Source organism: Trematomus bernacchii, unplaced genomic scaffold (assembly GCF_902827165.1).
Source record: "Trematomus bernacchii unplaced genomic scaffold, fTreBer1.1, whole genome shotgun sequence".
In the NCBI taxonomy this organism is placed as follows: Eukaryota; Metazoa; Chordata; class Actinopteri; order Perciformes; family Nototheniidae; genus Trematomus; species Trematomus bernacchii.
The window spans coordinates 2,088,179-2,109,565 of NW_022987899.1; the positions used below are offsets into that span (position 1 = coordinate 2,088,179).

Genomic DNA, 21,387 nt, shown 5'->3' on the forward strand with positions numbered 1-21,387 from the left:
ATAGGGGAGAAGAGGAAAGAGAGAGGGGAAGGGGAGAGAGGGAGCCCTGGAGAGGGAAGGACTGATGGATGACGCTGGAGCCCGGTGTCGGGAGCGGCTGATTAGGAGTGACGGCCGAGTGTAAAGTTCCTGCCGCAGCCGTCCACGTTCCCACTGAGGGAGGATGTGGAATGTCAGGTCCGTTTGATTATGAATATGCCAATGCTGCATGCCATGAATCAAAGAGCGGGAGAAGAGAAGGAGGGCGAGGGATTGAAGAGGGAGGTGAAATGCTTTCATATTTCTTAATAACGCGCACTGTGTATTTCATGGGGCTCTTTTCAAGTGAATGCTCAGTTTGTCTGTCTTGCTAAACGAGAGCCCATAACTCCTGGGAACATTAGGAGCCCCTAAAGCTGTCGGCAGTATCGAACCCGTCCGATAAGACACTCTTTAGAGCAGAAAAAATACTCCATGTACTGGGGAGTCTGATCACCGCCTCCACCCACCCACTGCTGCTGCACTCTATTAAGAGTTTAATCTCACACCTTTGCTCAAGCTCGGCCTCTTGCGTGCTTGGAATTAAAGTAATTGATATCAAAAATAAAAGGTATTGGTGTTTGTCTGGCTGATTGTAGCAGAATAACATTTTCATTGGTTTCTATTGGCATCGGAATAATGTAAGTTAATAATAAACGACTGAGTTGTGTACTTAATATCAAATGAATTATTATTAAAGTATTGTTATTTTCCAGCTTAAACTGATTGTTTCATGGCCTAATGTACGTTGGTGGACAAACTAAATTATATTTCTAATCTCTTATGTTTAAGTGCTAAGCAGATTCAAATGATTTATTTGCAGACACAAGCAGTACATTATTTACACATTTAAGTCAATGAATAAGATGTATTAAAGAATAACAATAAAACCCTCGTCCACTGAGCGGTTTTTATGGATGGTGAGCCAGCTTCATTAGGCCACTGTTTGACAATATGTGTGTGTGAAATGTTCGTTTTAAAGGACATAAACGGCCCCACATTTTTCTCTAAAACGATTTTTCAAAGGTTTTATAACGCCCCTACTTCTTTGTATAACAGACCTACACACAAACACTCAAAACCCCCTTGTCTGTCCCCCCCGGGCAGTGTGTGTGTGTGTGTGTGTGTGTGAGTGTGTGTGTGTGTGTGTGTGTGTGTGTGTGTGTGTGTGTGTGTGTGTGTGTGTGTCTGTGTGTGGTGTGTGTGTGTGTGTGTGTGTGTGTGTGTGTGTGTGTGTGTGTGTGTCTGTGAACTTGCTTGTTGCTGTAGCGTCGCTGGGGGACCAGCAGTTGATTGGCTATCTTCAGATGTCAGTGATGCTGTGAGGGCCTTAATTAGCGAGATGCATTCTCAATTGTTGATCTTTATCGGGAACCAGATGTTTTGCAGGGAGGAACTAACCCCCCGGTCCCCCCGCCAGTGTCCCAAAGAGACTGTTACCCTCGCGCTGATGTAAAGCAGCCCCCCTACACACCACCCTCCGACCCCCCCACCCCATACCCATTTGCAAGAGCACTGCTTCATTCGCCAAATAAGCAAACATATATTCAGAGCTGCTGGGTGTAGCTCGTCTGGAAATCCCCACTTTAAAGCCTTTCATGTGAATCTGAGAGGGGGATATGTCCATATGTAAACAAATCAAAAACTCAGAGCAATAAAATAATATATTCCGATGTACAATATAAACATTCAGATGACATTTCTGGTTTTATGGCCAGACACAAGTCCAGTCAGTGCGTGATGGGCTGAAGCCATGCGAATGCCGGTCGATTGTAAATTGTAAAGCAGCCCATGCGTTAATTAAAGGGGAGGGGGTCTGTTTGGTATGAAAGCACAGACACACGGCAGTACTGTAGGTTAAAGAGGAACTTACCCAAGTTCTCTGATCTGGCAAACGAAACTGAGGGGCGGAACAGAAGGAGAAAGAGAAGGCAGTCAGAACCAGGAAGTGGCGCATGAATCAACAGCTTTTTTGATTGGACACATATGGGTACAGAGGGAATGATGGGTCCCGATGTGATTCACTCTGAATGAGCTGTCTATCTGCAGAGTTATGGCGCTGGAATTATAGGAGGCTCTAATAGTTCCCAACACTTCCTGGTGTTCAATAGGCTCATTATAGCAGGCTACAAATGCGATGCCAGTATGTAATCTAAGCCAGTATTGCTTAGCAGTAAAATATCCTGCCAGGAAATAAAAAGGCTGAATCACGAAAGTTTTTTTTTTTGATATATGGTTAAAGAGTGAGTCAGGTGACTGAAAACAAACCCCCTGAAAAGTATACAGAAGGGCCCCTTCTTGCCTGGTCTGGGTTAGACCTACTCTGGTGTTTCTGGGAATGATTTGTGTGTCCAGACATCATAAAGTCATAAAGATGGCCTAAGCACTCTGTTAGTGTTTCTACTGATAGGACACCTCATTAAGGCGTGCGGGACGGCCATGTGGCTGCTGCAGGCTGGGCCCTCGCAGCAGTCTGGACAGGGGACATAAATCAGACAAATGAAACAGCCTGTAAAAACCAGACCAGAAACGGCCAGAAAAGGAAAAAAAAAAATCGTACGCCTGAGAAAGTGGTGTTTTCACTTTCCGACGGACCGTTCTCACCCGCGGGGGGAAGATTGAACAAATGAACGTCAATGCAACACGTCATAGAAACAATGCACACACACACACACACATATATATATATAAGGAGTCTAACTCTGGAAACACTGGCACTGGGAGCTCAGGGGCAGAAATCCCTGCTTTAAAGAGCATATCATTTTTTAATATTGTAATCAGAGACATGTTATGGGAAGATGTGTCAAGAGTGTGCCCTTTCCCTCTGCCACATCTGTTTCAGATAGCCAACAATGGGCTCTAACAGGCAGCAGTGTGGATAAGGCTGGAGCCGCATGCTAATCCCTAGTAATCCAGTTTGGTCAGCCTTGGACAATCATTCTGAATTATAGAAAGAGTTGTAATGTTATCCTAACTGTTTTAACGCCATGCTGCTGTCACATCTGTAGATAGGGGAACCCAGGGTTGAACTTGTAGCAGTGATGTAGCCGGGGTTACATGGACAGAGTCATCACATTTCAGCTTTTTAAACAGGCATGACTGCTCAGGAAAATAATTAGGGCAGTTTTAGTCAATTTCTAGGGTCATTAAAGACTTCTTATATCTTTAAAATCAATTGAAGAACAACAGAATGGCAGTGTAGGTTGAAACATACAGCTAGATTGGTAAGAATGTGTCATTTACACCAAACAAGGTGTCTGCCATCTTGTTATATTTGCTCTAAATGCCCTGAGTTCCCGTTGATTCCCCGGTCAGAAACATACCTGTGGATGGAACAGGAAGCCGGGTGCTGGTCGCATGTACTTGTCTTTCAGAGTCTCAAACGGATCGCTCATCCTCCTCTTCTCAACCCTGCTAATAATAGAATTCTCTTAATGCATGTACAACACCAAACACCAGTACACTTGTATTCAGCAATACTTTTTTCTCAGTAAGCAATTACATGACAGTAAATGACATCAGAGGACATTTAGCGTAGTGAAAACGTCTTCACATAATGTGCAACACTGTGGTGATTATGGGTAGGTACGCTACTGGGAATAACAATACCTGTAGATGGGGTCCATGAAGAAGGGGGTGGGCCTGGCGTGCTGCAAAGAGGTGTCAGCTTTCGGGATCTCCACCACGGCCTTCTCCTCCTCACACCCCATGTTCCCCCTCGTCTCCTCCTCTCGGCCTCCACGACCCCGGCCCCCCAGGCTCAGGTCGAGAGGCTGGTCCTGCCCACTGGAGCGGGAGGCCCCGGGTTTGGAGGGGGCAAACGTGGCAGATTTCTCCATCTTCCGCTTGGTGGTGAGGTCAAACGCTGTGGCAGCCTTGCCCTGGGCCTTGTTGTCCTCTGCTGGAGACTGAGGCTCGACCTTCAGGCCTACAGGTCTGAGGTCCCTGTCTGGAAAAGGGTAAACTGGGGGAGAGAAAGCTGGGAAGAAGGGCAGCGGGAACATGGAGGGGTAGGGCAGAGCGCCCACCTTCTTTTCCTGCAGGCCGGCCAGCCCTGCGGAGCCAAAGTACTTCTCGGCAATGGAAGCGATGGCCTTAATAGAGTCATTCACAGCGCCTGTTACAGCCGTGTGCTCGTCCAGCGAGGGTGGGATGAGGGAGGGGCCCGGTAAGTCTTTGGCAGCACTGCTGCCTGTCAGGCTGGGGCTCTGAGGGCCTCCTTCACTGGCCTTCCTCTTGGGGCCTTTGCCATTCTCTCGAGCAGCCCCCCTCTCCCTCTCACTGTCCATGTCGCTCTCCAGCTCGGAGCCCGATGTGCTCTCCAGATCGCTCCCGCTGGGCGTGCTGACGTCGTCCAGGTCGCTGCTCTCCGACTGGTCGCTCTGCTTGTTCCGCTGCTTCGTGGAGGACGAGGAGCTCTGGCCGTGGCGCTCCGACCCTGCCATGTGACCGCCGCCATCTTTACGCAGAGCCTTGAGGAGCTCTCGGGACTCCTGAAGGCCGGGGGTCGGAGCCAGAAGAGGGCTCTTGTTCAGCTCGGGCCCCGGGAGAGGTGCGTGGAGAGGATGTCTGAGAGGAGAGCTGGCGGGAATGAGCTGTGGCCGGTGGTAGAGTCCAGAGGGGAAGAGGCCCGGGAAGCTGAAAGGAAACGCTGGTGCGGCGGGGAAGGTGAGCCCGCTGTGGTGGCGGCTCGCCCCAAAGTAATCAGCCAGCCCCACGACGCCGTGGCCCATCGCCAGAGCGGATTTGTCCAGACCTGGGGCGCCAGAGAGCGGCATACCCTGGGCAAACAAGCCCCCCGCTGTGAAATGGTTCTTCCCTTCACAGAAGCGCCGGTGCTTGTTGAGGGAGGACGTGGTGCTGAACATCTGCCCACAGTCCTTACACTTGATCTGTGTGCGGCAGTCAGCGTGCATGCGTTTGTGGCGGCACAGGTTAGAGAACTGGGTGTAGGACTTGTGGCAGACCTCGCCTGCAAGGGACACAGAGACAGAAACACAGCGCATCAGTACACACCAACCCCCCCCCTACACACACATTACATTACATCACAAGATAATGACATCTCTAGTTAGCAAGCTTCAGGCAGGCTAAGGCAGAGGAAGTAGAGTATGAATGATCTGCTCCTGTTCCCATCAGTCCTCTGACAACAGTTTTCCAGCAAAAATAAGAAGGAGAGGCGTGTCCAGATCCTGGCATTGTGAGGGGAATCTGTTTGCTTGACGGTGTGAGTCAGTGGCTGCCACTCATCACCTGCACATCAAACCAAATTCCCAGGCATCTCTAGGCCCATTGTCCTCCCAGGGACGCTCCCAGGGAGTCCATAAACAATCACACTCAAGACACACACACACACACACACACACACACACGGACATGCAGGCACATTCTAGAAATATTCACAGACATACAGATACACATTCTCAGCAGCGCGCAATACAATGGCTCTATTTTAAGTTTGTGAAGGAAGCGGAGTTGAATGAATCCTATCCTGCAGTCCGGTTCCCAGGGACAGGTCTCACGTCCTCTGCTGCCCCTCTTCCCTCTCCCCCCTCTTCCCTCTCCCCCCTCCGGGCCCCTGTCACCCCCTCAGCCCCCTCACCTTGTCCCCACTGTCCCTGTCGTCCTGCGCTGAGTGACATTCCCACAGTCTAACCCCTGTGTGCCTGTCTGTCTGACCCTGGATGACATACAGTGGCTACACCCGGCCCTAAGACAAATCCTCACCGTCTGTCATTATCTACGCCATTATTAGTCTGTCAACATTATCTACTACATTGGATGATTTGTAAGAATTAACAAAGGGGGATAGTGGTTATTTATTTTTTCCCATGCTCTTTTCTTTTTCTGAAGGACAATTGTTCTTGTTGCTCCTGCCTTGTTTTAAAGAGAACATCATTCTGCTCATTTTCAGGTTCATATTAGTTTTCTGTGTCTCTACTGTGACGTGTCTCCATGCTTTAATCTCACACTGCCTGTGCTGCAGCACCTCTTCGCTCTGATTGGTTAGCTGGCTGACTTTGTTGTGATTGGTCAACTGCTTATAGATCACATGCAATGTGTTGGAGCGCTATAGCCAATAGAAGTGCAAGTGTTACATAGTGATGTCACTATGTTCTGAAAGTAAATGGAGGCGTTTCAGGCAGTGTGTGTGGAATAGAAACTCCTAAACTTTTGGATTTTAGCCTTTGCACCCCATTTACATGCATATAAACCTATCATACATTACAGGAAAGGAAAAAAAAGCAAAAGCTTTATAGGGCCTCTTAAAGGTGGGGTAGGTAAGTTTGAGAAACCGGCTCGAGATACACTTTTTGTTATATTCCATGGAATGCTCTTAACATCCTGATAGCAATGAATATCTGAAGTGCTTTGACAAAAAATCCATAAAAAAATTTCATCTGTGGAAGCCGTAATAGTGTAAAAAGTACGACCAATCATTTTAGCCGTCCCGGCTAAAATAACTGGATGGCCTACCTGCCTGTCAGCCTTCCATCTGTGCACAAACTTATCTCGTGCCCTCATTGGTCATGTGCGCGTTCGTGTGTGTTGGAGGAGGGGCTCTGTAAGGAAGTGGCAGATTTTCTCCGGTTGTGTATTTTCAAATTCTAGCGCACTCGAGCCGGTTTCTCAAACTTACCTACCCTACCTTTAAGTAAAGCACTTTTGCCTCTTTGTCCAAACATGCTAAATAAACAGACTTGTCTTCTCTTCCTGTTCTAATAGAAGACAATAATGCAGTTTGGGAAAGATGTTCCTCTTTCTTGACCCGTGCTTAAACTCTAGGATATGTTGCAGATCAGCTACAATGCAGCTGATGTTTAAAAAAAGACTTTGATCCTGCAACAATACCAGAGAGCAGTTAGGAGCAGCTCTGGATGATTGATTTTGCTCACTTTGTCATGAGGTCTTCAAAAACGAGGAGAAGGAAGTGGTTAGGCTCGCACTGTGATTACACTTCTGCATACTTTGGATGCCTTCCAGCCACAAGGTGCACAAGAGGCAATTTAAGTAGATGGGGAGGAAGAGCCGGGAAAAAAAGTATTGTGGAAACAGATTTAAATAAACACCCCAGAGGAACGCCAGAAAGGACTGCTGCTCGGGCCAAGAGAGAATGTGATCTTGTATTAAAAAAAAGCGTATTTTAATGAATAGATCCAGAAAACTCCATTTAAATGAGTTGTATGTGTGGCTTGGCTTCGGCGGATACAATCAGGGTAGAAAGGTAGTTGAAAACATTTTTGAAAACATCTGGGAAAACAAAATGATTCCTTTGATATCGCACATGTTGTTCCCTTTCTTGGAAGCTTGCACAACACAGATGAAGACATCGGGAAGATTAATGTAAATGCTTTACATTCAAATTTGAAAAATCTGTTTGGCCAAAGCCTACCAAAACGCAGGTCTAATTAAAAATGTAAGTAATACATTTTGTGTAAAAAAAAGGAATGTGTGTACTTGGTGTGTGTATCTTATATCCCTCTCATTGTGTGTGTTTCTACAGCCACACAAACTACCAGAAAAACCCATGCATCATAAATCATGTAGCTGTGACATTTACAGACCAAAAACACACACGCGTGACACACTGAGTGTTAGATCTGCTTCTCCACGCGTGTGTATTGGTCAGCTTTTATTCAACCAAAACTAAATATTATAAACACATTCCTGCGAGGAGGGACGGTGGTAAGTGACGGCTAGAGTGTCGAAATGAATAACCGCGCAGGCCTGAGTGCTTCCCTTTCTTAGAGAAGCCCTGAGACACACACAAACACACACATACACACACACACACACATCCTTGACACATCGCGTGCATACAGACAGTGCAACACTGTCCAAAACATGTCCTTCAAGGGAACTCGCACAAACAAACAGTCCGGACACACACATGGTCTCTCCCCGGCAGACGTCATGTTTGAAGCTCTCTCACTTTTACACAGCCATTAGTTGTTTTTAAACCTGCATATTTTCTGCTGATTACAGCAAATGGACTCCCATTCGGAGGGAAGAGGGCTGTACATGTGGTTGCTATTTGTGAGGAATGGTGCATGTGGCGGAGGGAGAGAGGAGAGGAAAGAAGAGTCAGAGGTCTGCAGCGGAGATGCAGTCACTCCGGCCTGTGTGTTTATAATACGTGTGTTAATATGTGAGTGTGTATGGGTTTCTGCGAGCTGGTGTGAGAGGTGAGTGAAAGAGAGACGGGGCAAAGGGTGAAGGTCATAACGCTTTAGGGGAAGGAGATCAGATCCGAGCTGAGAGGTGGTGAGAATGTGAAAGGTCAAAATGTGTTGGCAGGAATTAGCATTTAGCGAGGAGCTGGGAAAACGTGTGTGTGTGTGTGTGTGTGTGTGTGTGTGTGTGTGTGTGTGTGTGTGTGTTGTGTGTGTGTGTGTGTGTGTGTGTGTGTGTGTGTGTGTGTGTGTGGGTGTGTGTGTGTTTGTGTGAAAGAGAAAGCAACGTTGGCAGGTTGTCACTGTGAGAGGAACCGTTAGGTTGGACCAATGGGATTGAGTCACATGACATGCTAGTTTAATGCTGTTATCACAATGTCTAAGAGTGCTGATTGAACTGCTACTATATAATCCCATGTGTACTTCTTGTAAGACATCACATCATTGACTCTTGAGAAGAAGCTGAGGAAGGATACAAATGTATTTTTGCAGCAACATCACAGTTTTTCTACAACACAATCGTATTATGTTTATAACGTACTGAGGAGACTTACATAGGTAGGGTCTTAGTGACTTACACATGAAGGGCTTGACACTGCTGTGGATGTGCTTATGCTGCTTGAGGCCTGAAGATGTTGCAAACGTCTTTCCGCAGTCGGGGCAGGCGTGGGCCCGCGCCCCCACATGCTGAGAGCGGATGTGCCTCTGCAGGTTACTGGGGTCTGTGAACACCTGCTGGGGGAGGAACCACACACACACAGGGGGGGATTTACTATCTGGGGAGCAAACACCTCCAAGAAGAAACAGACACAAGTACAAAGTCAATATCACCTCCAAAAGTCATCACTCTACCTTTGAGCAGTTTTCACATTCGTAGTGCTTGCCATTGTCGTGCGACATCTGATGCCGGATCAGGTTTGACTTCCAGTTAAAGGCCTTGGGACACTGGTCACACTTATATTCCCTGTCGTCAGAGTGGGACATAGCGTGGGCCTCCATACTGCGGGGAACCAAACAACAACAAGGATTTAGATATGTGCTCAGTGTTGTACGGCTACTTGTGAACTGATGGAAAAGAAATGATGCTTTTGTCCGCCGTTCATTCACCTCTGGACATCGGGGAACACCTGGTCACACTCCTTACACTCGTGTAGGCCGTTGGACATGTGCAGGGATCGCAGGTCTTCAGGTTCTTGGTCCTGCAGGTCACTGTCTCCTTCTGGAAGCGACAGGGAAAGAAAAGTTAAGCATGATGACTGTTAAAATGACAAAGGAAGGGGAGCCAAATCTAACATCCCATTGTTTTAGCCCACAAAAATAGAATGGTGTGTCTTATTTCACAGTGTGTTGGTAGGCCCTTCAGATACACACATGTAGACAGTTTGCTATCTTTAAGAGAAACATATTAATGATATAGATCATATGGGGAAAACATATTCATTTGCACTGCTGCATTGTCATTATTATATGATCTCATGTTCAGTCTCTTCAGGAGGAAACAGAGCTCTTACATCATTGGTGTCATATTAACCCAGTTCTGCTACACATCCCTCTTGTGACTCTTCTTATAATGACATGACAATGGACGATCTATTTTTAAATAAAAGACAAACCTGGGTTAAGGAAGGAGGAAGGGGGCGTCCCGCACGGCTGCTTCTGGTGGTCCAGCAGCTGGCTGCGGGACTCAAAGAGCTGCTCACAGTCCTCACAGCGGTACTGCCTCTCCTCTGCAGCCAGGGGGGGGGGGGGGGAGAAACATTAGTATATTGAGCGTTTATGTGAAGGGTAAGTGTTGTTCAGGTTTAAGCAATGGACAGAAGTGTGTGTTTTGATGCTGACCATGAATATCAGGAGCCATGATGTCACATGAAAACGCTTCAGCCTTCATGAAAACTAGCAGCTCTTCACCGGGGAAAATCTCACGGGTGGCTTTGTAGAAGATCTGCAACACAAACACAGGGAGATTTAAATCAAACTTTTATATCACACGTTAATGAAGAAAACAAAACAGAACGTTTTGCTGTCCTTTGCCGTTTTTTGGGGGTAAGACATTGCAGCTGTTTTAGTTTTGACCAACATTTCATACAATATTTGCTGAAGCTATCAATTTTCAAACCAGCAGAGGTTACTCTTAGTACTGACCTCAAATCTGCCACACAATGCGTGTCATATTTGTACCGCCACCACAAACAGAGGGGAGATATACATGGAAACACATCTTCATTAACTTGTAACTAACCATCATAATTAACCATTTGGCTAATTGGCAAAAGGATCCCGTGTTAGGTCCAATGCATGTGTAATGTGTGTGTAAACAATAACAGAGTGGAATTTCCTCTTGGGATTTAATATAGGGTCATCTTAATCTTAATCATGTCAGACATTCATCTATATAAACAACATCATAGCAAACACTGTAATATACACGTCTCATATACACTCACACACAAATGGATTCTCTACTAATGCTTGTACAGCAGTAGCCAAGAAGATAAGATAAGAGTGACATTAATTAAGAACTAATTCGACTTTATTCCAACTAAATACACTTCTTTTAAAGTCCATATAAAGGGTCAGGGTGCAGATATTATTGCATTCATTGCAGCTATTTGTTTGGGTGGGGGGGGGGTCAGTGGTTTTAAAGAATCAGCTGAGAGACCCTGGGACTGCGGTGCTTCCCATGGACACACAATGGCCTTTCTCCGTGAAACAATCAGGCATGGCGTTATTTTTGGCATGCGTCGGAGGTTTAACATATCACCTTCCTCCGCCGCGTCAACGTGACAATGATGATGGGGGAATTTATTAGAAAATGCCATAGGAAGGGGGGGGCTTCTGGGAAGGCATGGGTCACAGGTACACCGCTTAGCGACTGAAGTCCTGGCGAGCATTTCGAAGAGAACAGAGCCACAGTGGCTCCGCGGAGACTTATGATAAATATCTCCGTCACAATAAAGATCATAATGTATTCTGTCGAGTGTGCTATAAATGTTTGTGTCATTGTTCTAACTTCTGGCACATGATATATTCGTAAAGATGACAGTACATATTTCTCGGTGGCTCCGTTGTGGCTTACTGAAGCACAGGATGTTCAGTCAGTAGGGTAAAGGGAGGGTCAGAGCTGTGGCAAGTCAATAACTGAGGAGTTAACCAACTCAGCTTTGTGGTAAAGCATGAAAGTATGATTTAAATACAAATATCTTAGCAGCCATGAAAGCCAGTGGGAGGCACGACAAGTCTGACTCCCATTACAGGTCTAAACCAGAGTAATTACACATCAACCACCAACTGTAATGCAACAAATATTCTTGTTTCTATTTTGCATTTTTCAATATTTTGAACGGCATGTTACAACTGCTCCTAAAGGGCTTCATGATTGTGAAAGTCATTGCGATATTTTCACTGCCAATGAATAATAATAATAATACATTTTTATTTATTAAGCGCCTTTTTCAGATGCCCAAAGACACTATATAGAGATTAAAAAAGATAAATGAAATCAAAGTCAAATACAAATGGAGCTAATAAAACATTTAAAATTAGGATATCTTTAAGGATATTGGAGGGATTGGTCATCTTGCATCATTGTTCTCATTATCATTGAAAATATATACATTAAAGTGATTATAGTCAAATTTGTTTTAACATTTCTGTACAAAACAAATGTTATTAAGTTTGTAGACAATATTTTGTAGGCTGGTATTTCTCTGCAGCTCTAAAATACTTTATTTAAAATTATACTTAGACCTATATTTAGCCTGTATAAGCATCTATGTTGCATGTTTTTTCTGATTGTATTGTTATTTTTCACTAAATGTGTTTTATGGGTAAACACAGAAATGTCTATTAAATTGCACAGTCCCTGTTAAATAAACTCAAAACAAGAAAAAGTCCAAAATACTGTGATTCGTTGCGTATGAATATTGCAGTAGTCCATATTGCGATTTGATTACATTGCAATGAATTGTGCAGCCCGATGCTCCATTTAGAAAAGGTTTCTTCAGTTTGAATGTTTGGTGCCCCCACATTGTTTCTAAGAAAGAATAAAGGGAACTGAACTGCGAGGGTCCCGACAGAGAGCTTTAATCCCTGACATACCCTCCTCTCACCCCTGTCCACACCATAAACACACACATGCTCCGACGAGGATGGAACCCCATACATGTAACACACACACTCCTTCCTGTGCCCGTCACCTCTGCAGGGCCACGCTAAATATTGTGATTCAGAAACAATCAAGCAGCGGTTCAAACAGACAGGCGAGTCTGCGGGGATCCGCTGCGAGAGACTGATACCGAGAGCGAGGAGGGAGGGAGGGAGGGAAGGAAGGAAGGAGGGAAGGAGGGAAGGAGGGAAGGAGGGAAGGAGGGAGGGAGGTAAGGAGGGAGGCTCCTTGGAAAGCTACCAGGGCGGGGACCGAGACATAAAAATTAATGGACACTGTCAAAACCACTTTGTCCATAAATGCAGGAGTACAAGTTCATGGTGAAGAGCAACAACCAGGAGTCTATCATTTGAGTATGTTTTACAAATAAGATAAAGTAGCTTCCATCTTTTGGGGATCAATAAAAGCTCTTGTGTGTCAGTACTTGCTGGACAAGATGATGTGTTGTGAGGGCGATTGTGAGGGGAATTCCCCCAACAGCTCCACCTCCTCCCAGAGGGTTCGCCACAGATAAACAGTGTAAAAACACACACAAATAAATAAGAAAGCAGCAGAACAGAGGGTGCAGTGTTTGATTCCCAGAGGGTCAGACCTAACATGTCTAACACACCAACACACACACCAAACATGACTGCCAGGTGTTAAGCAGGGGCTTAAAACAACAGGTTTTTCTGAAGATAAGATAGCCAGGGTGCCTAAGTTCACACTGAGAAAGCAACAGAAACCTCAACCAAGGACATTTCTTATTAAAAACTGAAACAGCACATGGATTCAGAATATTCCCAAACCATTTCCCTATTCAATAATACACATTTAATCTGTAAATCATAACTGCCATGGAAAACTACTCCCCTCACTGACTGATTATCCATTATTTCTATCTGTCTGTATGCACTCACTATCTCTCCGGCTGTGTTTGTCAAAGGTTACGAACACGAGAGGATCAAAGGCTATAACCGGACCACATCGTTACCTTGACACCATTAGTCATTAGCAGAGTAAACACGGTCACATTTCCCCCCCCCCCCCCCCCCCCCCCGGTCGCACCCTGTTGGCTGACTCCTGGCTCACCCACAGCTCACTTCACAGGTATGCCATTCACTGCTGTCCTGCCTCAACCAACTCTCAGTCAGCTCTCAATACCTCAAGCTATGTTAACGTCTACGGGAAAAGGAAGATGCATCATCGGAAACTATTTGTTTTAATATAGAAATTCCAATCTTTACAAGGTATCTACCTGTCTTCCATCAGGGTCACGCAACACGTACCATACGTACGAAGTGACCCTCATTTGGCCTGTAAACAAAACGATTTTGTGACTCCATTATGTCCAACTTGATCCAGCAAATTGGACGAACACGTAAGAAAGCCAATATGTTAAGAGTATACAAGCAAGTAGAATATCGTCTGTACGCAGGAACTTTGTCAAGATCTTAGTGTTGGTTTCCAGTTTTATTTTTTATATGTATTTTGTCCTTGTGTCCAATTATTTTCACCTGCTGCCCCGTGTGTTTTCCCTGCCCTCCCCAGCCTGTCTTACCTATTGTTCTCTGTCACTTAATCGTCACTTAATTGTCAATCTTTCTGGATATCCTGGATTTTCCTCGTGTGCCTTTTTATGTACCAGCTTTCATTTAATAAAACTGTCTTTTTGTTTTAAACTTGTATACCTGCCTGATCTTCTTACCCCCTGTGACAGACTTCCTTGCAGCACAACCATACTTTATTCAGATTATTTCACATATATTGCGCCGGAAATTTTGGTGCTTTTGGTCAAATCTCAATTAATTAAGCACCCCTTCTTATAAGGAAGCAAGCACTTCCTTGGGTGACTGTGGCTGCGAGGGAGTGCGGTCGTCTTTCAACCAGAAGGTTGTGGGTTCGTTCCCAGCCCGTGCAGCCAACATGTCGATGTATCCTTGGGCAAGATACTTAACTCTGAGTTGCTCCCGATGGCCAACGGTGTGTGAATGTGTGTGAATGTTAGGTCATAGAGTAAGGTACACTGCTCTGTAAGAATGGGTGAATGACATGTAGTATGTAAAGCGCTTTGAGGGGTCTTAAAGACTGGATAAAGCGCTATATAAGTACAGTCCATTTACCATTTACCTTGTACCTCATAAAGGACATATCAAAAATGTCACAAACTCTGCATTTCCAAACTTTCTATATTTTTGTTCTAATGTCTTATTAAGCAGTGGTCGAAGTAAAATAAGCAAAAATACTAAACTGTAAAAACACTCTGTTAGTAAAGATTATTTAACAATAGTTTTTTTTATATTAGCTAATAATGTAAATCTAAAAACGAACTAGTAACTAAAGCTGTCAAAAAATGTACTTAAGTAAACTCTGTACATGGTTTTCCCTGTGTGTTTTTGTTTTACAATGTATCTCTTTTCACAATGATTCTCATGCATATTTAATACCAGCCTGGAGCTGTTATCTCACTGAGTTATAATCACTTCATGATTCTCCACCTCCTGTGTATTTACATAATGAGCGACTGGCAGTGTTTTGCTAAAATGCCCCCGAGCCACTTCATCCCGCTCAATAAAGTGAGTGAGAATCAATAGAAAGAGATTAACGCTCATATCGCTCTGCACTGTCTTATGAAAGGCTCTTCAGGGCCTCGTTGGATGATGTTAATTACACATTTAATCCATTTTCCTTTCAATTGAGTCGGTAGGGTGAGGAGCGCGGTGGAGGGGTTTTTTCAGCACTAATTGCCCTAATTATCCTCACGACAAAACACGCTCAGGATCTGTGCAAGAAGTGCTTCAGTTCAGTGCATCAGCAAACAAATGAGGATATCAGGGGGGGCTGTTGTAGGGGCAATCAAAGATTAAAGTACGATACAAACAGCAGGCCGAAGTTAAAATACTTAAAGGGGCCTTATTCTGCTCATGTTCAGGTTCATAATTGTAAGTTGCGACATGTTTACATGCTTTAATGTTCAAAAAGCTCTTTCTTCGTCTCATGCTGCCTGTGCTGCAACACCTCTTTTCACCCTCTGTCTGAAACCAGAGCCCAGTATGCTCTGATTGGTTAGCTGGTCGGCTCTGTTATGATTGGCCAAAAGCTAAAAAAAAAATCCCGACCTTTAGGCAAGGCAAGGCAAGGCAAGTTTATTTATATAGCACCTTTCAACACAAGGCAATTCAAAGTGCTTTACAAAAATGGAAGACATTATGAAAATGGCATTTAAAATCAGTCATTAAAAAGAAAAGATAATAAAATAAACATTAAAAGAAAAAATACATGGATAAAAGTTAAAAGTTATTTTTTACTTTAGCCTATCACGTACAATGTGTTGGAGCGCTAGCCAATGGAAGCGCGAGAGATACATTGTTGTTTCATTATGTTACAGAAGTAAACAAAAGGAGTCCGATTGGGGTGTTTGGGAGAGAAATTGAATGCAAAATAATTATTGTTTTCTTAATTGAAGGCAAATTGAAGAACATGTTAAACCATCATTTTAGCAAGAGCTGTTTTTATTATGACTGGATCTTGGAGTTACAGCACCCCGAGTTAATTATAGACTTCAGCGTGACTCACTGCGACACCTGCCATCTCCTTCCTCTCCATTTATTCCTATTTCTTTCCACTGCAGTGTCAAAAAAAACGTAAAGGTCATTCAAATGAAGCCTGTCCTTGTTAAGTGTTGTAAACGTACTAAATGTAAAGCTAATTCTCTTCCGAGAGAAAACAAATAAAATAGCTAATTTCAGTCCGGTTAAATGAACACAGCTGGATATCTACAGTGACACAATTAGCCATTCAAGTCACTCTCCAACTCCATGTTTGTTGACATTTAACTTTGGAACGAGATATTTGTTGTTGTTCAAATAGTTATGAATAGAGAAGTTTGCAAGATTGTAAATCAGTTTAAGTTGCAATGACTGTAGAGAATGTATTCTACTGATAATACAACACATATCAATCTCTTTGTTAACATTTACAGAATCCATTTGATTGAGTTGCTTCCACAACATTGATTTGCTTTGCCATTGTATTACAGCTGAGTGGACAGAAATGAATTTCAGGAGAAAGGAAAAGAAACAGTTCCTCCAGACAAAACAGGCTTGTTCCTCCTCTCTCTTTCCTCACTTATTCATTCCTCCCCACTGCCTCACCCTCTTGAGATTGGTCATAAAGTTTTACGATAAACAGAACTGGGTCAGAAATAAGAGGCCAGTTCCAGTCTCACGCTGGCAGGGGCTAAATTGGTGCTTGAAAAGAACCAGGACCGAATAACGAGCGGCACACCTGGAAACTGCTCTGGTCGTGTGACACTGTCTTCGAATAAATCACGCAACAAGTCATCTGGGCCGATGGCAGGCGGTGAGGAGAGTTGGTTATATTTGGTTCTGAGGGAAGAGTAAAATGTTGTAGCCCCTGGGTATCTGTGCCGGTGGAAAGCTGCTGATGTGCGGCTGCGTCATGTGTGGTTTCAGGCCGGTTTAGACTCAGCACTTCTCGAGCAGTAAAAACCTGTTGGAGTCAGGTACTGTGTGCTTTCACATTTCCAGCTCCCAATGAGGAGCATGGGGAGTCATCTGAACCGCAATGAACAATTCACAGTCCTGCAGAGTGAGCACGCACGCACGCGCGCACGCACGCGCGCACGCACGCGCGCACGCACGCACGCACGCACGCGCGCACGCACGCGCGCACGCACGCACGCACGCACGCACGCACGCACACACACACACACACGCACACACACACACACACACACACACACACGTTCATGCATTCATGTAGAAACACATGCAGTTACAGGTGTGTGCAAATGCTCAATAATCACTTCACAAGCTCAAGTAAATGCACATAACAGCTCTGTAAGCACACATAGGTGCGCACACACACACACACACACACACACACACACACACACACACACACACACACACACACACACACACACACACACACACACATTTATGCATACATTTAGAGCACACCTACATTTACAGAGTTAAAGGTGTGCTCAAAGATACATACACTGCATTCATGTCAATGCAAATAAAAGCTCCCTAAGCCAGACACACACACACACACACACACACACACACACACACACACACATTCATAAATCTAGAAACAAATTCAGTTGCAGGTGTGTTCACACAGAAGCCACTCACACACACACGAAACACACAAACACACAGACACACACACAAACACTCACACAACACAAACAGTTACAGGTGTGTGCACAGTTTCAAGTCAGTGCATATAAAAGGCCCCGTAAGCACCCTCACACACAACAGCACACACACACACACAATCAAAAAGTGACAGCGGCTCGACAGGACCACCATCCCCCCCCCCTCTCCTTTCAGTCTTTTCATTTCAAATGTACAGACAGGCATTGTGGAAGGCTACAGTGTGTTTTCAAAAACACCTCTGTCGGCCGGAAGGCTTAAAGACGGCCGATTGTGCCGTGTTGTGACACTGTGTAATACTTAACAATCACCTCATCACAGCCATGTCCGTGACCTGTCGGAGCCTTACAGCGCCACCCGAGCAGAACCGCCGTGTTGACAGCGAGTCACACCTCCAGGAGAGCGCTCTGCGTTTGTCTCTTCTAAAAGAGAGTGGGGAAGTGCTGCTGGAAAGCTTCCCTTCGTCTCTCCACATTTCCACTTCTGGTCATGAAAAGAGCGTGGGCTATCCACTCTTCTATTTATACGCAGAATGACATAGAGGTGTGAAGGAAGAAGCTTTCACTTTGAGCACTTCCAAATGATTTTAGGGCCAAAATCCAGCTTTTATTTATGAGTATGTTGTTCCTTGATTACACGGCTGCTACTTTTTTTAAATTTACTACGACTGTCATGTACTTTTGCCTGTACCCTCAACAAGTAATCTACGTGGACCACCAGTGAGAAGCGATGACAAGCACGCTGCCTAGATTATGTTTTTTATTCGGGGTCATGCTATGGTATGCTCCATACACATGTCAAATAAAGTTTAGCCTCTTGTCTCGCTGCCTTGTTCCTGTGTAGCGGAGGCGTCTGGTAGTGGGATTACTGAGGTGAACAGGCCCCCATGTGTACACCTCTCTGTTGCAGCCAGGTGAGCAGCAAAAAGAAAAAGGGACTGCGACATTCCTGGCATATCTAAGAGTTTATATCGCAAGCGTGACCGGGAAGTGTGTGGAACTATCATCTCGGCGGGCAGCCTCTGATCCTGCCCTGTGGTCCTCGCACGGCAGAAGCCAGAGCACAATTACAGAAAGAAAACACACGCAGATAGCGAGGAGTCTCTACGGTGCAGCGTGGGGGAGAGCTGTGTGTGTGTGTGTGTGTGTGTGTGTGTGTGTGTGTGTGTGTGTGTGTGTGTGTGTGTGTGAACAGAAGGCAGGGTGGGCCAGCCGCTCGTGGGTCTATCTCACTTAGATCTCAATAACACCTTTAAACACACCCAGACAAGACAACAAATGGAAAATATAGCGCTTTAAAAGAGAAATCTGAATGACTCTCACATGATTCAGACACCATGTGGGAGATTGACATCAAGTCATCCACACGTTTCTCTTTCTTTTTCCCTTCTTTAGATCATGTTCATCTTGTTTTTGGTCGAGGTTGAGTCTCCACGTACCTGATCATCTATCTGGCACGCTGTCAGGTTGTGCTGTTTGGCCGCAGGGGCAAACTGGACGAGCTTCAGCCAGCTCCCGATATCTGGCTTGCTGGCATCCACGCAGAATTTTACATGGCCTGACCCATCCAAGATCTGCAGAAAGAGAGAGAGGGGAGATGGGGGAGATGAGGGGGGGGGGGAGAGATCAGACTTTGATCAGTATCAGTCCAGGTTACTGTGTCCAAACACTGACTAACCACATACCTCCCATAGAGAAATAAGACTTGTTAAATGTTAGGAGCTGGTCTGTGGTGCAACACACATATATAGACACATACACACACACACACACACTTTGAGTACAGTACAACCAAAGTCAAAGTCTATCATCAAACATTTGTAAAATTATGATTTTTATTTCAGAGCAATTTATGAGAAAACAATTTTTTTTCAATGTCCACAAAAAAACTATAATAAATGTAATAAAACTTAGTAAAATGTATTACATATATGGGATATGTTCTTATGCTTTAAAGGACTTATGTCGTTTACATTGCAGTAATAAAACTGTGTCAATTATATTAATGTTTTCCAACAACGATAAATCAGAACATATTTAAAAAAACTGTAAATCACAAAAAATATAGCCTGTGAATCAAATACCTATCAAAATAAGAACAAATGAAGAAATACAACTAAACTAAAATATGTGACCAAACGAATTTTAACTGATCAGTCTGGAATTGTTTAGTTAATAAAAACGATTGTTAAAAAATGTTGCTTTATTATTCTGGATTAAACTTGACTTCAGCTGACGTTTGAATTCGTTTCTGAAAATGTAGCTGAAACGAAAAAAAACGTATTGTTTTTAAAGGTTTAATGTTATAAAAAGGATGTTTTAATTAACATACTAATATATAATAATACTAATAAAAACGAATAAAACAATTGCATTTCTCTCCAACAAAACAACAACACTCTAAAAGCATCTAAAGAGCAAAACAACAATACACAGAAACAACTGAATGATTTAGCAAATCACAAGCTCGCTGCACTTTTATCGTTTGCAAAACATTTCTACAGCATTTCTCTCAACGAATTCTAAACGATAAAATGTTGTTTTAATGTGTTAATATTTACAACACAGCAGCTGTAAACTTTATAGAGATCAAATCAATCGCAGGAAGCCGCGAGAGATAAGAATTACGAAGCCGATTGTTGGGATGCAAAACGGAATATCAGGGTCCCAAATGTTCCGTTCTGCTTTCGTATTTAACCTGCCACTGAATAAATATTTAGCCTGCATAAAGCCCTTTGTCTGCTCTGGATCTGCCCATTCATCATGCAGAAACACGCTGCAGCATTTCACTCATTTAACCCTCAAACTTACCACGAAATAACCAAGAAAAGTTCATTTGATATTTTGCTTTCAATGCAAATCGAGTAATAATGTTTTGTTTTTTTAGAAAGTCTGCTTACCGTTGAAACTCTTTAGTTAAACCTCTTGGGAAAATAACTGCGGAGCGAAAAGCGATTAAAAAAAAACTCCGATTCAAGAAAAAAAACACCGATTATTTAAAAATAACTACGAATTGTCTTAGCTGGGGTGCGATCTCCAGATTTTTTGTATTGTAAAAAAAGAAAAAAAAGCGTTATTTTGTTTGCTTCCCGGTAGCGGTGATTCTCTGGTCTCCAAGCCGCAGGACGAGCACTCCTCTCCGGGTGCGACTGTCCCTCAGACACGGTGGAGTAAATCCGCTCTCTCTCTATATTGTCTCCGGTGGAGCTCCTCTCACTGTCCCGCAGACACCACGGATCGGAGCGGCTAGATCACCTCCGGAACATCAACTTGCTCCAAAGTTTATTCTCAGTGTGCGCTTCTCTCTTGTCACCCCTCCTGTCCTGACGCACCCAGGTGTCCTCGAGTAGCCATTCAACTTTTCATTTCTCTCTTCCCCCCTCCTCAGCCAGTCGGGATGTGTCGTCTAAATGATAGCAGAGAGATTCAAAGAGGGGGGGGTTGGTTGGTGGATTCAAGCATCGCCCCCTCTACTTTGTGTTTCTCTCTCGGATCCAGCGCGTCCAGAAGCGACTCCAAAACACCGGACTGTCTTCGCCTCTGTCCCCGGGTCGGAAGCGGCTCCTCTCCGCAGTCAATTTTAAAGTGACAGGGGCCCGGGGTTGGAGAGGGTGACGGGGTCAGGGAGAGGTCGGGATGGGGCTTCACTGCACACACAGGCAGCACACTTTAATGAACCAACAGAAGCATCAAAGCGCGTGCTATTATCCACGTGTTCCCTAACTTTTTCACAACACTTCATGGAGCATTTATGACATTATTAACCTGAACAGAGACGAGCTTTTTCTACCTTTTCTTTTTTTTCTACCTCCAGGTTATGATTAAATCGCACTTATGTTAAAGTTATAATAAAACAAAGTGAG

General features: G+C 44.4%; 1 protein-coding gene across 15 annotated transcripts in view; it reads right to left on the minus strand.

Annotated features, from left to right (window-relative positions):
• Positions 1 to 21,387, minus strand: part of mecom (MDS1 and EVI1 complex locus) — a 165,402-nt gene that overhangs the window by 11,862 nt on the left and 132,153 nt on the right. Inside the window, exons 1-10 of one of the 15 annotated variants that reach the window (XM_034114611.1) lie at positions 20,425 to 21,086; positions 18,964 to 19,098; positions 10,032 to 10,134; positions 9,806 to 9,919; positions 9,300 to 9,411; positions 9,077 to 9,192; positions 8,747 to 8,983; positions 3,628 to 4,990; positions 3,342 to 3,432; positions 1,892 to 1,918 (exon numbers count right to left, since the gene is read on the minus strand). In XM_034114611.1, the coding sequence (XP_033970502.1) occupies positions 1,892 to 1,918; positions 3,342 to 3,432; positions 3,628 to 4,990; positions 8,747 to 8,983; positions 9,077 to 9,192; positions 9,300 to 9,411; positions 9,806 to 9,919; positions 10,032 to 10,080 (2,109 nt within the window). In that variant the 5' untranslated portion in view covers positions 10,081 to 10,134; positions 18,964 to 19,098; positions 20,425 to 21,086. Of the gene's footprint in view, positions 1 to 1,891; positions 1,919 to 3,341; positions 3,433 to 3,627; positions 4,991 to 8,746; positions 8,984 to 9,044; positions 9,193 to 9,299; positions 9,412 to 9,805; positions 9,920 to 10,031; positions 10,135 to 18,963; positions 19,099 to 20,424; positions 21,087 to 21,387 lie in introns of those variants that run through there. The other 14 variants (XM_034114600.1, XM_034114598.1, XM_034114597.1 and 11 more) reach the window with 14 other exon arrangements.